The 26,053-nt window shown below is 35.2% G+C and overlaps 1 protein-coding gene across 3 annotated transcripts in view; it reads left to right on the forward strand.

Annotated features, from left to right (window-relative positions):
* erc2 (ELKS/RAB6-interacting/CAST family member 2) overlaps nt 1-26,053 on the forward strand; it is a 53,539-nt gene that overhangs the window by 1,184 nt on the left and 26,302 nt on the right. For 2 of the 3 annotated variants that reach the window (XM_042733790.1, XM_042733793.1), the window contains exons 2-5: nt 2,340-3,067; nt 20,590-20,616; nt 23,292-23,729; nt 24,953-25,027. In XM_042733790.1, the coding sequence (XP_042589724.1) occupies nt 2,414-3,067; nt 20,590-20,616; nt 23,292-23,729; nt 24,953-25,027 (1,194 nt within the window). In that variant the 5' untranslated portion in view covers nt 2,340-2,413. The remainder of the gene's footprint in view (nt 1-2,339; nt 3,068-20,589; nt 20,617-23,291; nt 23,730-24,952; nt 25,028-26,053) is intronic. The other variant, XM_042733792.1, reaches the window with a different exon arrangement.

Consider the following 26,053-nt stretch of genomic DNA (forward strand, 5'->3'; position numbering starts at 1 on the left):
TCCCTCTGTTTTTGCACATTTCTGATTTTTTTGCACATTTCTACATCCGGATGTTCATTGGCCATATATAAACTTATGCTATTTACGTACCTCTTCTTTTTATACTCACTGTACAATGCATCTTCAGTTTATACTTTCTTTGCACCGTGTTGTATGTACAGTCATTTGCATTGAGCTGGTCTCTGCCCTCCTACCTCATAACTTGCACTATATGTCATAAAGCTTAATGTATATACACACATTTTATATTTATTTTATATACGCTGTTATTTGCACTTCTGGTTAGATGCTAACTGCATTTCATTGGCTCTGTACTTGTACGCTGCACAGTGACAATAAAGATGAATCTAATCTAATCTAATTTAGCAACGACTAGATAAGGATTTATTTGTTAAAAGTGTGGGAATTGAGCTTTTTAAGGTTCATTGAATGAAACTGAGAAACAGTACTTTCAATATTTGTTTACATACTGAATGCCAATAAGTGATCTGCTTGGTGATAGACTTCTGACAAATAAGAGGTTTTAACAGGGTAAGGTCTGTGAAAAATGCATTCTTGTACAAATGATTAACTTGAGCTGAATTGAATTCTGGGTTTAAACCATGCATTGCATGGCTTGGTTAACTCGCATTCCATGCAACAGATGTATCGCTTGGCCAGTTTTTCTTTTAACATGTCGTGTTATTGAAGTCTGGGTAATTTGCGCTTTGTGGCTCTTTGCACACACTGTTTTCAGTGTCAGAGTGGGTGGCAGAGAGAGAGTCAGTGGCTCGTGATATGCACCCTGTCACCTTGATTAAGCCATTTATGCTGGAGAGCAGCTGGCTTCTATATATTACTGACCAAAAAAAGCTCTTTCCTTCATTAATTTCTCATTCAGAAGTTTCTTTGCTGACATTAATCAGCTCAGTCTCTGTTAGCTACTTCAGTTGAGACCAAAAGCAGCATTGCTTGTTTAATTTATGCTGTTGGCAGATACTTTCATCAAAATGACTTACAGTGCATTCAAAGTGTACATCTTATCATGTGTTCCCTGGAAAGCAAACCCATGACCTTGGTGTTGGAACAGAAAATGAAGCCTCAGAAAGTGTAGGTTAATTAGTGTTTCCTGAGGCAAACACCATATGCTCATGCCAAGGTTTGAACTAACTTCTGGGCATAACTGATCCTTCAGCATTTGTGCTTCAGACGTGAGTGATACCTCAAATTGAGCAGCTTAGTCCGTAGGAGAGGTGTTTTTTCCCCCGCTGGAATTGACTTAGCTTACATCAACTCTGTAAAAATGTTTATAATTTTTACAGAGAAAAAAACGGTAAAAAATGCTACAGTAGAAACCTGTTTATCGATTAACTCTAAAGTATCTTACCATATACGGTTGCATCAGATTAGTGTTTTACAGTAAAACACTGTCAATTATATGTCTTTTTTCCAAGTTAAAAACCATTTAAAACTGATTTAATATGTGGCTTTCTATTTTCCCACCAGTATTATCATGGTGGTTATAAGTACATTTTAAGATAAAAGCTTGGTGATTAACAATCCCATAATATATATATTTTACCATGACTTTCTGGCTGCCGTTTTTACTGTATATTTAACAGGAGAGTTATTTTGACTCGTAACAGTAAGCAACAATCCAGAAAAGGGTTTTGCACTGGCAAGCACCAAAAAAAAAAAAAAAATCTTGGCATTCGGGTGCAGCCCTTTCCCTTTTTTTTTCCCTGTTTGTCCAGTATGGCACGCTACATATGGTCTCCGTCCGGAAAGATGAAAGCTGAATGTGTCCTTTCTCTGGCACGGAAGTGCACAGATGAGCAGGCCATCTGCAAGACTGGCTTCGTTTAATGTCAGAATAAATGTACATTTCTCACTCTCTCTCACTCCCTCAAATGCACATGAATGCCTACACATCCTCACTTTTCATACGAGTGAAAACAGGTGCGCTCTCCTCCATCATCTCAGTCACTGTTGCCATAGCAACCCTCTCCACAGCATCAGCGTCATCCCCGCAAGCAGCAAGTGGTCCCCACCTCTGAGAAAAACTGTGGGGCACTTTTCATTTTGACTCATCTTTCTGAAGAATAGACACCGGCGTTATATTGAACCCACCTCTGGCAGAAATTTGAAGGAACTTACGTTGTCTCTGAAATGAAAAAGAATACAGTGTCTCATTGTGTTTCACAACGGAACTTAATACATCTTTGCATTTTGATTAGCTCTAGGCTGTTGTAAATGAAAGCGAAGAATTGTTCCAGACAATACACAAAGCCACTTTGTTGCAGCCATTTTGAAGTGTTTGACTGCATTTTGAAGTGTGTGACTTCTCTTCTCTTCTCTAGGACGCAGTAAACACCCTTGTCGTTCTGTGAAGGGGCTTTTCTTACAGACTCTCAGTGTTACAGAACCTCGGGAGATGTATGGCAGTGCGCGTGCCGTCGGCCACATCGAGGGCAGCCCTGCTCGCTCCCCACGGCTGCCCCGCTCTCCTCGGTTGGGCCACCGTCGAGCCAACAGTGGCAGTTCGGGCAGCAAGACCTTATCCATGGAGAACATCCAGTCCCTCAACGCTGCCTACGCAACATCTGGCCCAATGTACTTGAGCGACCATGAAGGCATCGGATCCACGGCTACTTACCCTAAAGGCACCCTGACGCTCGGTCGGGCCACGAGTCGAGCGATGTACGGCGGTCGGGTTACGGCCATGGGCAGCACCCCTAATATCGCAACGGCAGGACTCCCGCACGCCGACCTGCTGTCTTATGGAGATCTGGGCTCACTGTCTATGCTCCACCACCAGGGGACGCCGTCAGCCCTGCTGCGACAGGCGGTTAGGGGCAGTGGAGGTGAACTTTTGGAGCTCCAAGCACAGCTGCGGGACATGCATAGGGAAAATGAGCTACTACGGAGGGAGCTGGACCTGAAGGACAGCAAGCTGGGCTCTTCCACCAATAGCATCAAGAGCTTCTGGAGCCCTGAGCTGAAGAAAGAACGCGTGATGAGGAAAGAGGAGGCAGCTCGCACATCCATCCTCAAAGAACAGATGCGAGTGACCCACGAGGAGAATCAGGTTAGGATGGTTACGTTACCTTACATGCAGAATGATAAGAAGCTATGCTTGAGTAAAAATAAGGGTTCTTTGCAGTAATTCTTCCTATTAAGACCCGTTTTCTTGGGTTTTTGAGATACTGTATGGTTCTATGGGGAATAAGTTCTTGATGTTACATTATATGTTCTCCAGATCACTATGTTTGTCCTAGATATCTGCCATTCACAACATACATTTTTTTGTAGCACCGGTAAACTGATAACCTTCTAAAGAACTATAGAAATTAAAAATGTTCTCTAATAACATCAGCTTGTTCTGTAAGACCCTCCGTGGAACCTTTAGTTTTATTAAGAGTGAATCTTGCTAAGATGTATAAATAATACATTATGGCATTTATAGATCATTTATTGTCTACTCATGGCTTTTGATGTACACTACTGTTCAAAAGAATCCTAAGAAAACTGTATCACTGTTTCCAGAAAAATATTAAGCAGCTGTTTTCAACATTGCTAATAAAAAGAAATGTTTCTTTAGCACCAAATCAGCATATTAGAATGTTTTCTGAAAATTTGGCTTTTTTATCACAGAAATAAATTACATTTTAAAATATGTTAAAATAGAAAACAGTTATTTTAAATTAAAAATTTCTGTATTTTTGATCAGGTATTGGTGAGCTGGAAAGACTTATTTGAATAAAATAAAAAATTGAGCTGACCCCATACTTTTGAACAGTAGAGTATGTTATTACATTATTACATTTAAAAAAAAAAATGTAAAGATATAGTTCACCCAAAAATGAAAAATCTGTCCTTAATTATTCACCCTCATGTTGTTCCAAACCCATAAGACCTTCGTTCATCAAAATAAAAATGCACATGCATTTTTGTTTTCTTTACACACAAAAAGTATTCTCGTAGCTTTATAAAATTACATAAAACCACTGATGTCAAATGGACTACTTTAATGATGTCCTTACTAACTTTCTGGGCCTTGAACTTGTAAGTTGCGTTGCTGTCTATGGAGTGTCAGAAAGCTCATGGATTTCATCAAAAATATCTTAATTTGTGTAATGAAGCTCTTACAGGTTTGGAACGACATTTGGGTAATTTTATTGACCGAATTTAAATTTTTGGGTGAACTATACTTTAGTCAAATCCATATGATTTTTCTTTAATCTGTGGAACATAAAAGTTAATGACAAAATATTTAAAAAAAATCTGAATTCTTACAAATTAAGAGTAGCGTGAACATTGGTCAAAACGACTCTTTTTAATAATGTCACACAGAAAGCCATACAGGTTTGAAACGACAAGATGGTGAATAAATGATAACATAATGTTCATTTTGGGTTAACTTTATCTTCAAGACTAATTTATAGCTGGTGATCAGTTAAAGTTGCCTACTTGAGGGATACGCCTTGTCTTTGAATTCTTGTGTTGCCAAGGTTGCTCATCCTGCCTCCAGTTTTGGTGTCATCTGTGGGCTGTGTTCCTTTCTTCTCCTCTGTTCTGTGTCTCACTCAACTGTGTAATCACACTCTCACTCTTTTTTTCCACCCACTCTCATGCTCTTTAAGTCTCTTCACAGCTGATTTCTTCTTTGAGTTGTCTGTCTTTTATGTGGCACTTCTGGAAAGAGGCTCTTATAATCATTAATATTTCATTATTAAATCGGATGTGGCTCTCTGTCAATGGACACGCCAAAGCCACAGATACTGAAACACATTTTAGACAGTTATGGCTTAAAATACAACTCATTCAAAGCCATTGTAGAATGGCATATATTTGCATGCAGTAAGTGTGACCGCACATGACATTAATTCTTTATTTAATCTGTCAAGTTGCTATAGAGTGCAACAGTGCCTGCCCACTTTTTCAGCAGTCTTGGTTCTGTAGATATTCTTTCCGTCCATTATTCCCAAAGAGATTTTAAAACAGTCTTCAATATAAAAGTTACAGGCATGAACCAAGCCAACCAGCAACAAGGTTAATAAACAAAAGTCAAAAAGTATTTGAAAATAGAACAAAAAGACAAAGACTTTGTACTTACCAGCCTTTAATGAGGGAAATAATTCAGTTCCAAGCATTGCCAATAGCATAATCGAATTAAAAATAATGGAGAAATATAAAACTGTTTCTTTAAAGAAATAAAGACCTCTCATACTTTATTGATTTAATACCTACAAAAATGTGTGATGGTTCAAGATCACTCTCATGCATTCAGCAGCTGTGGACCGAAGATATTTGTTTTCTCACAGTCTCACCTCGTCCTGTCTATCTGTGTTTTTGAGAGTAGGGCAGTGGCCTAGTTAAATCACACTCCGTCAGCACCCTGCACGTGGCCTGGAGATGAAGAAATGTCAAGGACAAATGCTTGTCTGAGAGACTTTGTTTTCCTTCATCTAATTCCTTGTCGTCTCTTTTTCTCTGTCTCTGTCATCCAGCTCTCTTTTTGGCTCCTTTCCTGTAACACATCCTCACTCTGCGCTTCTTCCTCTCTCTTCCTCGTCCTATGTCCTCTCCATCCATCTTGTTCTCTGTTACTCTATGCACCCATCCTCTAAGGCACCATATGGCATCATGCATTTGACTGAATTGTATTTCACATTGGAATTTAGTGACATTTTAAGCGCTCGGTTGTGTTGTGTTTCACATTCATCTCACTAAACTACTCTCAGTTGAGTTTAACCAGGTTTCAATGCATATTTAAATTAATTCATTGCCATTCATTTTAACACAAACAGTTCTCCTTTCTATGCAAATTATGCTTATTGTGTTGTATGCACAAAAGTAAATTTGCCTACTGCAATTATTGGTGTGGTTTAATTAAAAGAGATGTTTGTGAACATTTTCTAGTGATCTTGGCAGCAGTTACTGATCAAATGACAGTGAAGAGACCTATTTCCTGATGCACAGTGCAACCAAATGCACTTTATGCATTTTCAAGAGCCGGTTCAGGGGGCTAGATTGAGCAAACATCGTTATGCACTGTTTAGACCATGTTTGTGAAGTTACCCGTTTTGCATAATTCCTTTAGAGATTTGGATGCGAAAACAGTGCAGATAATGCATGCATGCATGCATGCAAAAAAAAAAAAACTTTAAGCAGGCGGAGTGTATTCCCCCAAATCTCGTAATGTGTCATTGCAGTGCGACTGTTTTGTTAGAAAATAAAAGTGTTTTAACTAAAATAAAAAGCTGGAACATGCCATTTGCTGAAATATTCAGTTTCTAGGCTGCAGAAGTTTATTTGAATAAAAAACAATGTGGAGACATAATTTCCTTGCAAATAACTAGTGAATCATTTCAATTACTATCACATTTTCTAGATAAAAAATCCTCCAGTTCATGTATTCAGGTTGTACAGTATGTCTGAAAGACATCGGTGGAGATTGTGGAGACTACAGAATGCATAAATTAGCAGTCCTGAGGTGAAAATGGGTTTCTTAATGAAATTGAAGAAAGAAGGGATGATGCAAAATAAGACAGAGTGTTGCTGAAGATTCTGTCTTAGGTCACTAGAAACTGAAGCTTGTGAGGAAGTTGATTATCAACAGGTCAGTTTCTACACACAAGGCCAATTTAACATTGAAGTGGCTTAATAAAAGCCCTGGGCAAATACATTATTTGAAAAGTGCAGTGAACAAGTGACAGCTAAATAACCTGAATGACCTGGAGCAAATACAGCCTGGAAGAACAGGATAAAATCACACTCAGGAGATTTAGTTCTCATGTACTCTTCAACATAGAGGTTCCTAATTGGCATCGATGGATCCATATAGAAAATCCGTTTTTTCATCACACAAAAGGTTCTTAGTAATAGAAGTAGTTCTTTAGATTATTCAAATGTCCTTCACAATAATGTAAAACTGGCTCTTTTAAGAACTGTTCGCTCAAAGGTTCCTTGAGGAACCAAAAATGGTTCTTCTGTGGTATCATTTCAAAAACTCTCTTTTGGAACCTTTATCTTTAAGATTTATCTCTACTGTTAAAGGTGACATATCATGAAAATCGAACTTTTTCTGTGTTTAAGTGCTGAAATTGTGTCCCAGTTGCATCCACAAACCCACGAAATATAAAAAAAGGAGCCTTTCTCTGCAAGCTTGTGTAAAACGAGCCACTCAGATTTTGCTCCCCTGTGATGTAGAAAGGGGATCTTATTATAATATTACCGCTTCTTAATCTGCACATTTCCACCCATTGTGTTTCACGAGCAACAACGATGTACCAGTTCTAATGCCATGGTGAAAGTTCAAGCAAAGCATGTTAACTTTTTGTCTTTGGCTGCACTGACGAGCACAGAACACTATAGCCTCGTTCAGACTGTCAGCCCAAATCCGATTTTGTGCATTTCCAGTGGACAGTAACTGATTGTCCACACAGTGTATTGCAACTGTTCATATCCAATTTGTTTCCATAAGTACTCTTGCGTTTTACTGAATGTGTGTTGGTTACTAGGTCAATGCCGTTGCGTTGTTATGCAAATGCTAAAAACAACAATAACAGCAATACAGTTTGCAATACAGATGTTGTCTTACGACGTGACAACATGTTGCTGTCGTGCGGGATTATTATTAGTATTATGGATTTCATCTTATGAGGCAGCAAATGCAGGAAGCTGGAATGTGCGACTTTATTCCATCTCCACTGGTTTCAACACTCATAAAGGTAAGTATACTAGCAGTATATTGTCTTTTTCCACTTGACATAAAGTTCACAACAACACAAGCTTGTTTCTGCAAAGACATTTATTATATTTTCTACAAAAACGTCTGACGTGTTTACGTTTTACATGCCGTGAGAACGTGAAAAATCTAAACTAAATCCAATCTGACCAGTCAGACTGAAACGGATTTCCTGAAATGCAATTTGAATAGGATTCCAAACCACATACGAATGTAGCTCAAAATGGATTTCTTGTAGTTTGTTGCCGTTCAGACTATCTAAATATGACCGGATTTCAATCGGATTTGCACAAAAATCGAATTTGGGCTGACAGTCTGAACAAGGCTTATTTAGAGTCCCAGCCTCAGAGGAGACAAGAGAGCAGTGATTTATTGATTTATTTATTGTATATTAAGCTGCTGGCACACAGATTTAATATAAACATGCAATTTCTTTCCTAGCTGTTTATCTTCACAGTCATAATCGACTGTTTTTGTAACTCGTGTGTTTTTAACATAAACTTTTGTGTATTTGACAGTTTAAGCGCAATAACACATGAAAGAGAAGTTAGTTTAGTACTCACCTACCATGTGACAGCCACTTTCTGTGCACGCGTGCTTCGGATGTGTGCACTCAGAAAATCATATATCAGAAGTTTAAACTAATATGGTTTAAAATGCATCATTTCTGCATGATAAACACAATAATCAAAATCAAACAGATGTATTTAGCAGAGTATCTGAGGTACTAGCTGTAAAGGCACAGCCCTATTCTGGAAAAGGGGGCGGGGAGCAGCAGCTCATTTGCATTTAAAGATGCATGCATGACAACTGTTCTGCTTTCACTCAAAATAGGCATTTTCAAAATTATATAATAAATGATCTCTGGGGTATTCTGAGCTGAAACTTTATAGACATACACATTCTGGGGACACCTGAGACTTATATTCCATATTGTAAAAAGGGGCATAATAGGTCTTCTTTAAATCTGAGCACAGTGTTGAGATATTTTCTAAAACTTCAGAGGAGACATATTTGAGATTAGCAGTTGTTTCTCAAAAGAAAAATGTAAGAAGCAGCATGTTCTGATTATTTCATGGCTCTGTATTAAAAGAGAAAATGACCTTGCATTTAGTTTGCATAAATATTAAATTATTGCAAGCTCACTATTGAGGAGCAGATGTGTGGCGTAGAATGGAATCATGGTTACAATGCAGGGGATACTAGAACAGGGACACTGAAATACACAAATGAGATTGGATATGCAAGTTAGACAGGCTTATGCTCAGCCAATCTGTGAAAATGTGTGTGTGTGTGTGTTTCATTTCTCCTTTGCGTGATACTGTCCCTTCTTCTAAGTCCTCAAGGTTAAATCAGGACGGTGTCACCACAGCTCCCAGCAAACACCTGTGCGCGCGTGTGTGTGTATGTGTGTGTTCGTGCAGTGCCCAGAAAATGGGAAAGGACATTAGCAGAGCTGTAGGTACATATCCAGTGACAGTGCTACTGTGACACAGTTAGTGCCCTGTGGTGGAAAGTAACAAGATTAGACATGCAAGAGGTTTCTTATGAAGCCCTTGGAGTTAAGATTACGTGATCAGACATTGTATGCATGTTATTATGTATTTGTTTATCTGTTCATTTGAATATAAATGCTGCAAATCACTCATAAAATGTGTATTTTAAATGCAATGTAGGTTGCTTTGGATAAAAAGCATCTGCCAAGTGCATAAATGTAAATGTAAAATGACTCATGGTAATATTTTTCAAAGAGGCTTAATGAACAAAATATGCAAACAAAAATGATCCAAGAGATGCACAGTATCCAGAAAGAGATATGAAAATGTAGGTACAAATAAAATGGTTTGCATCAGCTTAACCATAAACATAAAATGTCCTTACCTGACAGATATCATTACAATAAGTCTCCTATTTTACTCGTTTTGCTAATAAAGCAATGTATACAACTACATAATCTCATGAATGGTATTTTCTGTTTATATTTGTATATTAGTATAGATTTTAAAACATATTTACATAAATATTTAGTTTTATTTATAATATTGTATATAATATAATACAATATTTTATAATATAAATTATTTATTTATATTCATGGACCTTTTTACATTTTTAATCTAAATACATTGTTCTAAATATATTTGTAAAAATCTTTTTGCATTCACATCTAAGTGTATATATTTCCTTAACGAGCATCATACTGTATATTTTAGCATAAATTGTAAATTTACTTTACAAAATGCTTTTCTGCCCCTCGAAGTGCATATTGTAATATATTTTAGCATTTAAAAGTTTAAACAAAATACACTTAAAATATATACTTGCTTAATCAACCTTTTTTTTTAATCATCTCTTTAGCATAAATTTTAAATGTTTTTGAAATTCCTCTTTCCCCTTGAAGTAATATATTTCAGAATTTTTTGAAAGTTTAAACAAAATATGTGTTCAATTTAAAAATAGATTTCCTAACCAACATTGTTTTTCATCATACAGTTAGCATAAATTTTAAATGTATTTCAATTTCTGCCTACTGTATACATACTGTAATATATTTTGGCATTTTAAGGATTAAACAAAGCATATTTTCAATTTAAAAATATATTTCCTTAACCAACACTGTTTTTTTTTTTCATCATATGTATTTAGTATAAATTTTTAATTTATTCTGCAAAATGCTCCTTTTTTTACCTCCTTTTTTTATGCTTTTAGTATTCTGGACACTACAATAAATATATAAGTTTATAAGTTAAATATATAAGTATATAACTTGTTTGAAATCCATCCACCCTTTTTCTGCAAGCAAGAGAGTAGCAGTGAGCAACAGCCATTGAAATAGCAAGAGCAACAATTTTTTATTTTTATAATTATTATTTTTTTTTTTTCTGTACAAATCAGTGCTAAGCAATTTCAAGAATATCCTCAATATTATTTGCTGACCTTCAGTCTTATAGTGTACACTAGGCCTAGTCCATCCATGTCCTCCAGCACGTCTGGACCTCAAGGACACTTGTACTTGTACATGCTACTGAAGATGCCGGCTTCACAGAGGAGACACGGCAGGCTGGATTATACAGCAGCGGTCACCAGACACAATTAGTATAAGGCACACGTCATCACATGCTGTTAGCAGTGCTTCATTTTCACACCCCTCCTCGTGGCCACATGTTCCTGCTGTGATTCTGGAGGTGGGCAGGCGAAGGGTAGGCCGCGCTGTTGCTGATCAGGGAAGGATCCTTCGTCACAGGGTATCACTTGGGATGCTCAGGATGCCATATGAAGCATACTGTGCATAGTAAGTACTGTATACCATGCCCAGTATGCAGATTTTATGAATGAAATACTCTTGACATACTACATTTGCCAAAATGTGCAGTATGCAGTTAGAGCACAGAATATGGGATGCTGCATCCCATAATGCAATGCGCTCAAGCTGACTTTTCCATTGCCAGAGTGATAAAGCCATTATTTACAGTAGACAATTGGATGAAAATCTAATTATTTCAAAGCTGATAAGTAGACGCAGCTCGCTGAATTAATCATGCATCATATAGTGAGGTCTTGTGACAACAAACAAAAAATTCATCTGAAAAGGGTTGTAATAATGTTGCTTTTGACCTTCCATTAAGTCTGGTTAATCCTTTTGGTCAGTGGGTCGAGAAAAGGTATTGATGTAAATAGACTAGCAACCTCTTGATCTTAGTCTAGTTCTTCTCCAACGGTCCTCTCGTCTTAGATTGATGGTTTCCGTGCTGTTAATAGCTGGGCGTTGATGAATGATGATTGGGTACATCCGTTGGGTGGCTTGTGCTTGGTGCTAATGGCTCTTTTGTAGCTCAGGACTCAGAGGTGAGGTGAACGGATGAGTGAGAATGTCCTCAGGTGTTATGGGCTAGTTTAGCTCAAGTGTGGTTGGTTATTTTTGTGGTCTTTCTCTCTCTCTCTCTGTCTCCTCCTCTTTTTCTCTGCCTCCTTTTTCTGCTTTCTCAATTTCTCGGCCCCACGGGTGCCTGAAAGAAAGCCAATACAGAGAGGATTAGTGGGGGCTGACTTGTTTTTGATTTGTACAGTAATAAGATTTGATGGCCTGTGTTTAAACATGATGGTATCGAGGAGAATAATGATCCACACAGCATGTTTCAGCATGACTGAGAAAGCTAATGGAAAGACCAGATTTAGATCATGAATTTAATGCTTAAAATTAATAAACTGTGCTCACTTTTAGTCACTACTGTTCTGTTGTCATCTAGCATCTCAGAACCACATCTCACTGTACCACAGTGTGATTATAGTTTTTATTCATATTATGAATCAGTTTTTGATCAGCATTCATTTTAATTTTAGTTGAGTTTTATTTCAATTTTAGTTATTTATGAATAATAAAATTTTAAAGGGTTAGTTTACCCAAAAATAACAATTCTGTCATTAATTACTCACCCTCATGTTGTGTCAAACCTGTAAGACCTTCGTTCATCTTCGGAACACCAATAAAGATATTTTTGATGAAATCCGAGAGCTTTCTGACCCTCAGTAGACAACAAGGGTTTGACCGCGTTAAAGGCCCAGAAAGGTAGTAAGGACATCATTAAAATATTCCAGTACATCAGTGATTCACCTGTAATTTTATGAGGTTGGAAGAATACATTTTGTGAACATTAAAAATAACAACAAAACTTTATTCAACAATTTCTTCTCTTCCGTGTCAGTCTTTGATGCACGTTCACTCCCTTTTTTTCAGTTCTTTTTTTCTTTAAACACAAAAAGTATTCTCTTAGCTCCATAACATTATGACTGAATGTCTACTATTTTAATGATGTCCGTACTAACTTTCTGGGCCTTGAATGTGTCAGTTGTGTTGCTGTCTATGGAGGGTCAGAAAGCTCTCAGATTTGTGTTCCGAAGATAAACAAAGGTCTTGAGGTTGAGTAACTAATGACAGAGGTTTCATTTTTGGGTGAACTAATTATTTAATTTTTGTTAATTTTTGCATTTTTGTTGTGTGTTTTAATGTTTTTACTAGTTTAAATTTTCTTAAATGTCTATATAGTTTTTATGAATTTTATTTCAGGTTGTTATTTTATTACAACAAGTCAAAAATCAAAACGAAAAATGTTGCAACTAGCTGAAATAAAATAATTTTAAGATTTAAAAAAAATAAATATTTAAGTTAAAGGGATACTCCACCCCAAAATGAAAATTTTGTCATTAATCACTTACCCCCATGTCGTTCCAAAACCTGTAAAAGCTCTGTTTGTCTTCGGGACACAATTTAAGATATTTTGGATGAAAACCTGGAGGTGTGTGATTGTCCCATAGACTGCCAAGTAAATAACAGTGTCAAGGTCCATAAAAGTATGAAAGACATGGTCAGAATAGTCCATCTGCCATCAGTGGTTCAACCTCAAGCCGCACCACACGGATGTGCTGTTTTCATTTAAATCAAAGTGTAAATACACATAGAAAATGTATCCTTGTGGCACGGCTGACACAGAATAGTGTACGCAGTTTGTGATCAAAATGGCGCTACCGTGATGCGGAGAGACACAGATGAGATGAATTGTTGAATAAAGTCATTATTTTTGTTTTCTTCGCATACAAAAAGTATTCTCGTCGCTTCATAACGTTACGGTTGAATCACTGATGGCAGATAGACTATTCTGACGATGCTTTTCATACTTTCCTGGACCTTGACACTGTTATTTATTTGGCAGTCTATGGGACAGTCTCAAGCCTCCCGGTTTCCATCCAAAATATCTTAAATTGTGTTCCGAAGACGAACAAAGCTTTTACAGGTTTGGAATGACTTTGGGGTAAGTGAATAATAACAACATTTTCATTCTGGGATGGAGAAACCCTTTCAAGCTTGTTTTATTTAAAGTAATGACCTGTTTTTATGGTTTCAGTTTATGTTTACTATAACCCTGCACAGAGTGTATTTTCAGGCTTGCATGATGCTATCTTGTATAATCTAGTCCATTTTGTGGTAATTAGAATCTAACCTGACATTTCGTGCTGTTATAAATTATCTAGGGCGTAATCTAATGCTATACAACCAGAATATTAGCATTTAAATGAACATGCTCATTTCATCCACAGTGCTAGCGTGGGCATGTGCTGTAATTGAGACATGACTCTCCACAGAGCTAGCTTTGGCATCTGATCCAGAGGTCTGTGGAAGCTTACAGCTCTCTGCGCCAGTTTAACATGCAACAGCTTTCGAACCTCAACCATCCAGTCGACACATAGAATCCAAATCAGACTGTAGTGGCAGCGTCCATCACACTGCTTGATCATCATTTGACATTTGATGTCTGCAGTAAATGAATACTTTTGCTCAGCAAGGATGCATTAAATTGATCAAACGGGTCAGTAAAGACATTTATAATATTTTTATTTCAAATAAATGCTTATTTGAATTTTATACTAATCAAGCAATCCTGAAAAAAGTACCATGGCTTCCACAAAAATATTAAGCAGCACAACTGTTTTCATTTATAATAATAAATGTTTCTTGATGCATCCAATCAGCATATCAAAATGGTTTGTAAAAGATCACATGACTCTGAAGACTGGAGTTATGATGCAGAAAATTCAGCTTTGCATCACAGGAATAAATGAAATTTTACAGTGTGTTAGAAAACAGCTTACAATTTTTTTTTTTTTTTTTTTTACTGTATTTTATCAAATAAATGCAGTCTTGGTAGGCAGAAGATGAACCCAAATTTATGGTAGTCTTTTAAAATTCCTGGAGATCATGCATATGTAGTATTTTTATTTTTTTAAAGTAAAAGCTATTTGCAAACTGTAAGTAATTCAAGTGACCTACAGTTCTGTTTTATATTTATGCAGAAAAACACAAGATTTTTCTTCTAGACAACAGTAAATGAGCTTTTTTTTCAAGTGTGATTAAGCATCTTAAAGCAGGTACAAAAAAAAGAAACAGCTGAATATATACGTGAATCAGAGGAAAGACAAAACTCTTTAAAACTGTTGGTCAAAATTGTGTTTCATTAACCTATTTCAAAACCAACAATAAAACAATGATCTCATAAATTTTGCTTTATTTCAAATTATCCTAAAAAGGTGCCTCCTAAAAGATTAAAAAGGCACCTCTTCCATTTCTGTGGTGATATATTTGCGATTTCTCCTATTCTTCTGTGAGAGATCTGTCTCTTTGTACTGTTTCTGGCATGACTAAGCCAAAAGAAGGGAATCATGGGGAGGAGCGAGGCCTCTGTTCCCTGTTGTCACATCTAACAAAGTAATGATCTTCGATCGCATTCTTTCTCTGTTCAAACTAATTGCTAAAAACTAAATCCATGGCACAGACACTGATTCTTTAATCAGTGATTTTTCGCATGCATTCCTAACTATTACCAGTCTAGAGCGGCGAAGGAAACTAAATAGGGATGGATGGATTGGTGAAAAGCACATTTGCGAGGGGAAGTAGTGGCCGGAGGGAATTAGAAAACAGATTAGCAAAACAACACTCTGTGATAGACGAGTGAAGAATTGAAAGAGAGAAGAAAGGCAGTTTTCTAGCCACTGATTTTTTTGAATAATGAGACTATAAATAAATGTGTGTGTGTGTGCATGTCTGTGTGTGGTGGGTGATTGTGGGGAAGAAAATTAACTACAGCTGCTCCTGCTCAGATTGTGGTTATTGATCTTTAGCATGTACTGCTGAGCAATATTGTGTGTGTGTGTGTGTGTGTGTGTATCTGTGTGAGTGTCTGAGCATTTGTTGTGTCGTAGCATGCTGCGGTGATAATCCTTGAGGTGTTTAGTGGCTTTGGCTAAATATCTAAATATGAAATATTTCTTCTCTTTTGTTTTTTCACTGCCTTTTCATTGTGGTCCAGTCACAAATTTATAATGTATTTTTTTTATTACTTTTTCAGCTTTTTCATTGTGGTCTAGTCACAAATCTATCATTATTTATTTATTTTAATTAATATTTCTTGTTTTTTTTTCACATCTTTTTCATTGTGGTCCAGTAAAAATATCATTGTTTATAATTTTTAATTAATATTTCAATTGTTTTTCTTTTTGATTCCCTTTTCATCGTGATCCAGTCACAAATTTATCACTGTTTAGTTATTTTGATTGATATTTACTGATTTTTTTCATTCACATTTCATTGTGGTTGAGTCACAAATTTGTCAGTATCTATTTTACTTTTATTAATATTTTTTCACGTCCTTTTTCATTGTTGTCCAGTCACAAATTCATTCATTCATTCATTTTCTTTCTTTCTTTCTTCTCTTTTTCACTGCCTTTTAATTAGTTCCAGTCACATATTTATCATTATAAAACGGATAGTTCCGGTCCTTGATTCTGATTGGTTGAGCCAAGTTCGAAGCTGTTGTAAATTACTCTACAAACATACACCTTTGTTTACATTTGTGTGTTGCTCGGCAACCACTTTGTTGGAACCACAACCATTTCTGAGCAACTACATTGTTTACATTGTTTTTATTTTGTGAAACCGTGTTATAAAAGCAATAAGCCCCACTGAAGCCGTGGTTTACAGTGATTTTATAACAGCTAACGGCTTCTTGGGGCTTATTGCTTTAATTTATCCTGTCCCTCTGGATGATTTACATTTAGTGTCAAGTGAGCATTAAAAATCTAAATAAATACTTTTACTGTCATAATATGCATTATCAGTCTTAATGTAAATGATTTCATGCATTTTCCCCTCAAAATGAGTTATTGTCGCTATAGTCCTGTCACAGCATAAACAGTTTAACATATGACAATGTACATTTATATAAGCTCATGATCCATTATGTTGAATGAAGTATGCTGTAACACATGTCTGAATGTGTAATTTCATTCAGGGAGATTGGAAAATAGTCATGTACACCTTTGTGATTTATAACATCTCAACTAACAACGCAGGTAGATTATTTTTTGTGTGTGTGTAAAAGAAAAATGTGCTACAAAATTGATTGCTTTAATACTATTATTTATATCCAGCTGTTGTTTTGGCTTTCAATGTAATCATGCGGTTAGAGATGCAGTAACATTTACTGTGGTGGTTGACAGCCAGAGCCAAATATTTCCACATTTGGACTGAGCTGATGGATGTTGTGCAGAAAGATGAAGCGTCTGTCATGGGGGTGGATGTGAAGGTGTTTGTGCCCATACGGACTATTGATGTATGTCAGCTGTTGTATTAGGATCTGTGTTCCTGAAATTTGCTCTGGCTAGAAAGCAAAGATTTGGACATTTAGCTTGATTGTTCACTTCTCGAGACTCGAGAACTCATTAGAGTTCATAATATGAAGATCAACAAACATTGCGGCACAAACACTAGTGCAATAAATTTATTTGTAAATCGTAAAACCATTTGTACATAAAGCCTTCTTATGTAAATTGCCAGATTGAGTTCAATACAATGGTTTTGTGGAATACTTGAGACATAAATTTGTTCTGCTTGTGTTTTATGAATGAGGCCTGTAGTGTTTGATTCAGAAAAATGCAAAATTAGCTCAGTTTAGCTAGCCAGCCTAATCCAATTTTTGTTTCTTAGAAGCCTATTCATTTGGATGTTATTTTCTTGCTTACTACTAACTCTAGTTCTAGTAAATAACACTAAGATAAAGTGGTCCTTGTATGTATATTTTTATTTACACCACTGTTTAGAAGTTTGAGGTCGGTAAGATTTTTTTTAACGTTTTTGAGTCTTTTATGCTCACCATGGCTGCACTAATTTGACCACAAATATCCTAAAAACAGTAATATTGTGAAATACTAGTTTTCTTTTCGAATATATTTTAAAATGTAATTTATTTCTGTGATGCAAAGCTGAATTTTCAGCATCATTACTCCAGTCTTCAGTGTCACATGATTTCTCAGAAATAATTCTAATTTTCTGATTTGAGAAACATTTCTCATTAATATTGATGTTAAAACTGCTTAATATTTTTGTAGAAATTATGATACAGTTTTTCAGGATCCTTTGATGAATGGAAAAATCAAAAGAACAACATTTAATGAAAATTGAAGTCTTTTGTAACATTTGAAATTTCTTTACTTAATGAATAAATAAAAGTAATAATTTTGCATTAATAAAAGCATTAATTTCTTTTAAAAACTTAAAAGAATACTGTGGTACTATAATGACACCTTCAAAACACATACAACATTTACATTTTTTAAATGCGTTTTTTTCTCTTTTAGATGTTTTAAACAAAGCATAAAGATTCAATATGCAAAGAAATTAAATTTGTCCACAGAATGACAAATTGACTGAAAAATTGTTTCTCTCTTGGATGCATGAAGCTGAAACATTTGTGATAATAATGGGGGGTAATGAGTAATGAGCGGGAGAGGAAGTGATGCGGGCTTCCTCAGGGTTGCTTTGGAATATTCCTGCTGCCAGCTCTCCTTCGCTCTATGCCCCCTCCCCCCCCCACCCTTTATCACGCGCTGCCGTATGGGATACATATTCATGGCTGCCTATGCTTCAGTGCGCCTGAGAGCTCCTCACACACACACAACATGAAAGTTGAACACTTCTGAATGACTCAGCTAACTCAACTCAAACCTCATGCTCTTAAAGGGACAGTTCTCCCAAGAATGAAAATTCTATTATTGTTCCAAGGGTGACATGAAGGTTAGTGAATGATGACAGAATTTTTTATTTTTGGGTGAGTGGCCCCTTAAAATGCACTTGAACAGCAACCCCATATATCTCCGGTCGTTTATTCTGGCCGCCGTTTTGCAACCCAGGGGATTGTGGCTCTTTGCAAACTGTTGTAATTATGCAAATGGAATAATTGGACCATTTCCTTGAATTCTTTGCCAGCCAAGACAGATTATTGATCAGAGACGGAAAGAGAAGGAGGAGAGGATAAGGAATTGGGAAGGAGATGGATAGACAGAAGAGAAAGAGAGACAAATGTCCTGTGTCCTCAGTAAACTTCCTGTTCTGAAGGAAACCCGATCTATGCTGGGAAGAGTGAAAACAACAGAAATAGAGCTTTAGAAATAGAGAGTTTATTTGGCCGACAAATTTAATTATCCAAAGTCTCATCTCCTCTGTTTCCAAGTGTGCCGTGCATATCTACACGTGCATCCGTAGCATTTATCTGGGATAAACAAGTGCACGTGTTTGATTTTATGTGTGTTTGCTTGCAGTCATGCGTGAATGTGTGTGTCTGTTTAAGGAGTCTGAATTAATTTGCTAATGCATTCGATTCTTTAAGAGGCAATGAGTGCAGACGGCACTCAGTATCAGCACATAAAAGAGTCATAAAAGCCAATTAGTTAATTTTAAAGACAGAATATTGGTACTGTAGTTACATTTATAAGGATGAGTGAATCTCACAAAATCTGCCAAGACCACGCCCAGGTCATGTTTGACACCTAAATCAAAATAAAGAAATAAGAAATTCTATTTTGCTTAAATACAGTGGGGCTTGTTTTAAGATCATTCAAAATCAAACATAATTAAATCATAACAAATTATGCATTACTGTAATTAGAATTTTGGATATGTGTATGTATATATATATATATATATATATATATATATATATATATATATATATATATATATATATATATATAGTATATATAGGATATATACATGTATATATAGGAAGGAAGGTAGTGCCTCCTCAAAATATTGGATGAAAAAATATTTGTAGTACAAAAAAAAAAAAAAAAAAATGCAAATATTACAAAATATAAAATTAGAAAGTGTTTAAATGACTTGTTTTTCTAATGAAACATTGTCCAATAGCAACACCAGCAGGTAAAGTTTCAGCAGAAATCTACTTCTGTCATGCCTCCCTTGAGCATTGAGTTTTAACAGACCCCCATAGCATGCAGTGAATTTGGATGGTGGTAATGGTGGTAATTTTACATTTATGTAAAATGCTTAAAAACACTAGCTTAGTGAGATTTATACTTGGCTTTAATAAATAGATTACTAACAGAAGAAAATGTGACCAGGACAAGAATTTACATTTGACAAAAAAAAAAAAAAAAAAAAACCTTTTAGGGCTTTGTCTCCTCATTTCAGAACACCATCACACACCACTGATATGTGTTTGTGTGTGTGTGTGTGTGTGTGTGTGTGTGTATTCACAATTTACACTTTTCTTTTCTATATATATATATATATATATATATACATATATATATATATACATATACATATACATACATACATATATATATATATATATATATATATGTATGTGTGTTTGTGTTTGTGTGTGTGTGTGTGTGTGTGTGTGTGTGTACATATGCATTATGTGCACTATGTATGCATCATCAAATATCAAACAAAATAAAATGATGTGGTTTTAGCAGCTTGCATGAGTCCTCTGTGTTTATAGTGTGTGTTTGGCTCTGTGTGAAGGAATGTGTAATGGCAGAAGTGTACCAGCCCAAAACGGCATTTCTTACATAAGACTGAGTGCCCGTTGTTCTGGAACTAAGGCAGGCTGGCACAAGCCAGCTCACACTTCACTCCTGTGTCTGAAACAGCACTCCCCTTCCCTCTGCTGGTCAAAGGAAGGCATTACAAAGCCACAACACAAATAAATCACAGCGCATTTATCCTGTTTGATAACTGACATCTTTCCAGAACGATCATTCACATTAGCTTTATGACTTCCTCTGGTCTTTAATTGTATTTTCCATTCTGTTATGGTTTTTCTATTAGCAATGTGTTTGTATGCAGTGTCCTGAATGTAAAATGCCTCATTATTCTTTGTAACTGAATCCTTTGAATAATGCTATCAGTTTGTTTTTGTTGTGTGTCATTGCTTAGTCCATCTCCTTCTGCACTCACTCTGCTGTGTTTCATTGTTTCTGTTTTGTTGCACTCCACAATCACGCAGCACCTGTTGGACGCCAGGAGAACAAAGGTTTGTTGTCATGTTCGCCACCGCTAGTGTGTGCAGAACATGGTACCGCACGCTTGGCGTGAAATGTGTCCCTGATCTTTAAACAAGAAAGTATCTTAAACCTGATCCCTAGATTCAGATCTCATGGGTTTCTTTGAGTGTTTGTCTTATCTACTAGGGATGCACAATAACGGTGACCAGTATCAGCAATTATTAGGATTTTTACTTGTGTTGGTCTTTTTAGGCCAATATCGGAAACAGATTTTTATTTTATTTTACTTTTTTTTTAATTTTGTTTTGTTTTGTTTTATTTTTTATTATTTTATTTTATTTAGTATTTTTTAAAGTTTACATTTTAATTTCTAATTAATTTAATGCTTTTAAAGTGTTTTTGATGAAGAGCAGGGTTATGTTTGTATTATTCTAAATTATTATACGATTTAGCAATATATAAATTATTGAAATAATATATGAAATAATTATCAATTATTTTCAGTTTTAAACTTTAGTTTAAGTTTTAGCAATATTATTATTTGCTTTTGTTATTTTTACCTGTTTGCTTTTTTAAGAAATATTTTAATTTAGCTTTAATTAATTTATTTATAATTTTTTTCCAGTTTTAGTTTTAGTAATTTAAGCTCTTAAACATTTTATTTCAGTTTGTTTCCAAAATAACATTTCAAATTTTTGTTTAATTTTCTTAATCTAATATTTTAAGTTTAACTCAAAAGTTTAATTTCAGTTAACTAAAATGATTTCAATAGTTTATTTTACAATACCAACGTAGCTTCATTCATTTTTCTGTAACCTGCTTTGAAACAATATGTATTGTAAAAAGTCGTATACAAATAAATGGAAATTGAATTGACTGAATTAAAAAAAAAAAAAAAAAAAAAACAGGCGAAACTTAGATTTCATTGGCAAGTCAGCTAGAATTTTTATATCAGTGCATCCCTACTAGCTTGATCTGATACCATTGCTGTTTTAATTATCACTTTTAAATGGATCAGATCATTATATAAGCACAGCCTCAATAAGGAACATTTTCCCTTATCTTCTCCTCCATGTTCCTTCAAGATAAGCTAAAGTGGGGTATAGCCGGGCTTTAAGCAGCTGGTTCTTTTACTAAAATCCTGACCAAAAGCATGCCTGTGATCCTTGACTGAATCTGTTCTTCTCTCAGAATTGTGTGTTCTGTTTGTGATAGCGCAAGGATGTGTAATGATCTAAATTTCCTGACATGATTGTGGATTATCTGATCCAGTTCTGGGCCCATATACTCTCTCATTCTGCCGACGGCGCCACATGTGCCACGTAGACCCGAAAACCCCATTACCTTGTGACTATTTCTAGCAGGTTTTTGTTTCATTTTTTTTTCATTAACCTTATTTAGGAGTTATTAGTTAGTGTTTTCTCAAGAGAAACCTTATCCTTTCCTGTTTCCTCTCCTAGTATAGACCTCACTGTGGTTTTCCCGCTGTATCCTTCATTTGGATTCCTTTACTAAGATATACATTCAGATATTGCTAAATTGGTCAGTTTAGCTATTAAAGATTAACCTTTTAATATTGATCTCACTCATAATTAGCAGTCAAATAGAAAAGAAAAGTCATTGTGAATTATGAATGCAAAACTGAACAAGTTAATTTGTAATCTGTACTCAAACCAGGTACAAAGCCGCAGTGCTATAAGTTATAAATTCTAGCCCCGCCCAAAGTGAAATTACATTGGTCCAAATCAGTGCTGTTTTAGTATTATATATACTGTGTATATATATATATATATATATATATATATATATATATATACATATATATATATACATACATACATACATACATACATACATATATATATATATATATATATGTATATATATATATATATATATATATATATATATATAGTTTAATAGTATTTATTAATATTTGAAATTAGCTTTTATTTTAAAGCAACACTACAGTATATAAAGAGCGAGTAAATCATAAATTCATCTACCAAACTGCCTTTTTGTCTTATCCGAATCACTATGGTTCATTTATAATAAGTGATTATTTTTGGACTATTGTAGCCTGTTCGAGTCGTCACCGCACCGGAGTAACACATACCTGCGTGAATCACCATAGACATAAACTTGGAGAAGTAGCTCCAGTTGGAATGTTCTTCCGCGTGATGCATGCAGTTATGTTTATTAACTGCTACAGTGCCAACATTTACATAGTGTTGCTTTAAAAGTTTTAATTTTAATTTTAAAGTTGAGCAATTTTGTTATGTGCTGTTGTTATGTTTAATAGTTTTTTCTTTATTAATTTTTATTTCAATTTTAGCTAGTAATTTTAGTACTTCAGCTTAATCTTATTTATTTTAGTTGACAAGGCAACATTTATCATTTTTAATCTGATATTTATATTTAATTTTATTACTTTATTTGACCAAAATTGTTTTATTTAATAAAATTTCAGCTTAAGTTTTAGTATTTTTAGTACTTCATCTTAAACTTATTTCATTTGTCATCAATGTGTTTATACATCACAGTGAGGTCTATATAACCCCCCCCACTCCAAATCTAACCTAAAATTTCTGATATCAAAAGATGGGTTTCTGAATGGGTCTGGTTGAGGATACTTTCTGATTATTGTCTACATGAGGATCCCAGTGCCTGTTTAGTTAATTTCTGCTTTTGTTTCCTTCTCCAGCACCTCCAGTTGACCATCCAGGCCCTGCAGGATGAGTTGAGGACTCAACGTGATCTCAACCATCTTCTCCAGCAGGAGAGTGGGTCGCGGGGCAGTGGTGGGGAGCACTTCACCACCATCGAGCTAACCGAGGAGAACTTCCGTCGACTCCAAGCCGAACACGACCGTCAGGCCAAAGAGCTCTTCCTCTTGAGGAAGACACTGGAAGAGATGGAGCTGAGGATTGAGACGCAGAAGCAGACGCTAGGAGCCAGAGACGAGTCCATAAAAAAGCTGTTGGAGATGCTGCAGAGTAAAGGACTTCCCCCAGCCTCAGGAAGAGCATCAGAAGAGGAAGAGCAAGAGCGAGCCAGGCGTATCGCAGAAGCTGAAGCACAGCTGGGACACCTAGAGGTGATATTAGACCAGAAGGAGAAGGAAAACATCCATCTGAGAGAGGTATCAGGTTCTACTCAAACTTTTTGGCTGAAAGTAGAGCATGCATGTCACTTAAAGCAATAGTTCACCCAAAAGTGAAAATTTGATGTTTATCTGCTTACCCCCAGGGCATCCAAGATGTAGGTGACTTTGTTTCTTCAGCAGAACACAAATTATGATTTTTAACTCCAGCTGTTGCAGTCTCCAGCCGTATAATGCATGGCAATGGTAACAAACTCTATGAGAGTAAAAAAAAAAACATGCACAGACAAATCCAAATTAAACCCTGTGGCTCGTGACGATACACTGATGTGTAAAGACACAAAACGATCGGTCTGTGCAAGAAACTGAACAGTATTTATATTGTTTTTTACCTCTGATTCATGCAATGTCCGAACTGTTAGTACTCTTGTGAATGCTTCTCAGCAGCAGGTGCATGAGGCATCTTTTACGTATTTTTTTATTTATGGCGGATGGAGTATTTATGTGTTATTTTGGGAGTCCTATATATAGTATGTGCTGTTGACACTCTATCTACAATCTCAATTAGGAGTGTTAATGGTCCATTTGAGAGATAGGTGGCGGAAATGCACTGCAACGGCTGGAGTTAAAAATCATAATTTGTGTTCTACTGTAGAAACAAAGTCACCTACATCTTGGATGCCCTGGGGGTAAGCAGATAAACATCACATTTTCATTTTTGGGTGAACTATCCCTTTAAAGATGTTCCTAAGTAATGGATGTAAACTTGCAAAAATAAGTGTTTTCAAATGTGAACCTGCAACACATTCAAAGCAGAGAAATATAATAATTCAGGAACAGTCTCCATGGAGCACTCTGAGGTTAAGTGGTTTGCCATCGTAATAGTCAGATAGATAGTCAGATGCAACTAAGACAATAACAGCATATGGTCTCTGAGTCATCTAATGCCAAGAGAAAACATGAGGAGATCCATGCCAACCACACAGATAACTCACTATGAGCTCAAAGAGAATAAAATGAAACAATAAAAATGTCAAAGAATGCAGATTGAAAATAAGATTTTTAGAAGTAAGATGTTAATGGATTGATATAATTGCTCTATAATGTTTTGGGTTGGTTTAAGGTTAGGGCTATGTAATGGATTTGAACTTCACACTATAACAAGTTGTTATAAACAAGAACACATCTGTTTTAAAGTATATAGCTCAATTTTGTGTTATGTGTTTGTTATTATGTTTATTATAATCTTTGTTTTTCTTTAGGAGCTTCATCGGAGAAACCAGCTTCACCCAGACCCTGGAAAAACTAAAGCTCTTCAGACTATCATAGAGATGAAGGTAAACATCTGTGAATGCTTCTTATATAATATATATATATATATATATATATATATATATATATATATATATATATATATATGTATGTATATATATATATATATATATATATATATATATATATATATATATATATGTATGTATGTATATATATAGATAGGTATGTATATATATATATATATATATATATATATATATACTATAAACTACTGTTCATAAGTTTGAGTCCAATAAGTTTTTTTTAATAATTAATTTAACAATTAATTGATCAAATGTGACAGTAAATGCATATACAGTCAAACCAAAAATTATTCAGACACCAGATATAATTGTTTAATTTTTTTTTTTTTTCTAGTGAGTGCAGGACACTATAGTTCATTTATGCAAGTGAGGATAGCAAAATAAAGTGAACTGTGACATATTATACCCCAAAATTCTTCATACAGTGGACAAGCAGTAAAATTGATAAAACATTTGGGACCAAAAATTATTCAGGCACTTTGACCTGACCATGTTTTTCTAAAGTGTTTTGTCTAATGTGATCTTTTCACACCACAGACTGAACTAAATTAATTAAATTAAGCATTGCTTTGAAACTGGTATTCTAAATTGGTATTATTTAATTGTGTACTTAAATTTAACAGCTGACAGCTATTCAACTTAATTCATTACATACCTTTCTATCAAAGTTACCTGACATTATCAAGATGAATTTGTTCTGACACAGTTTAACTCTGAGGTGTTGTCATATTTTATTACCATTTTCTAAACTATAGCGAATAAATTTTGGGTTGACTGTATAATGTTAAAAAAGATTTCTCTTTCAAGTAAATGCTGTTAATGTACTGTATCATGGTTTCCAAAAATATTAAGCAGTTTTTTTTTTCAACATTGCTAATAAGAAATGTTTCTTGAGCAGCAGATTAGCATGTTAGAATGATTTCTGAAGGATCATGTGACACTGAAGACTAGATTTATGGATTTTTGCCATCACGGGAATAAATTACATTTTTAAAGCTGTTAAAG

This window comes from Cyprinus carpio, chromosome B11 (assembly GCF_018340385.1).
Source record: "Cyprinus carpio isolate SPL01 chromosome B11, ASM1834038v1, whole genome shotgun sequence".
Classification (NCBI taxonomy): Eukaryota; Metazoa; Chordata; class Actinopteri; order Cypriniformes; family Cyprinidae; genus Cyprinus; species Cyprinus carpio.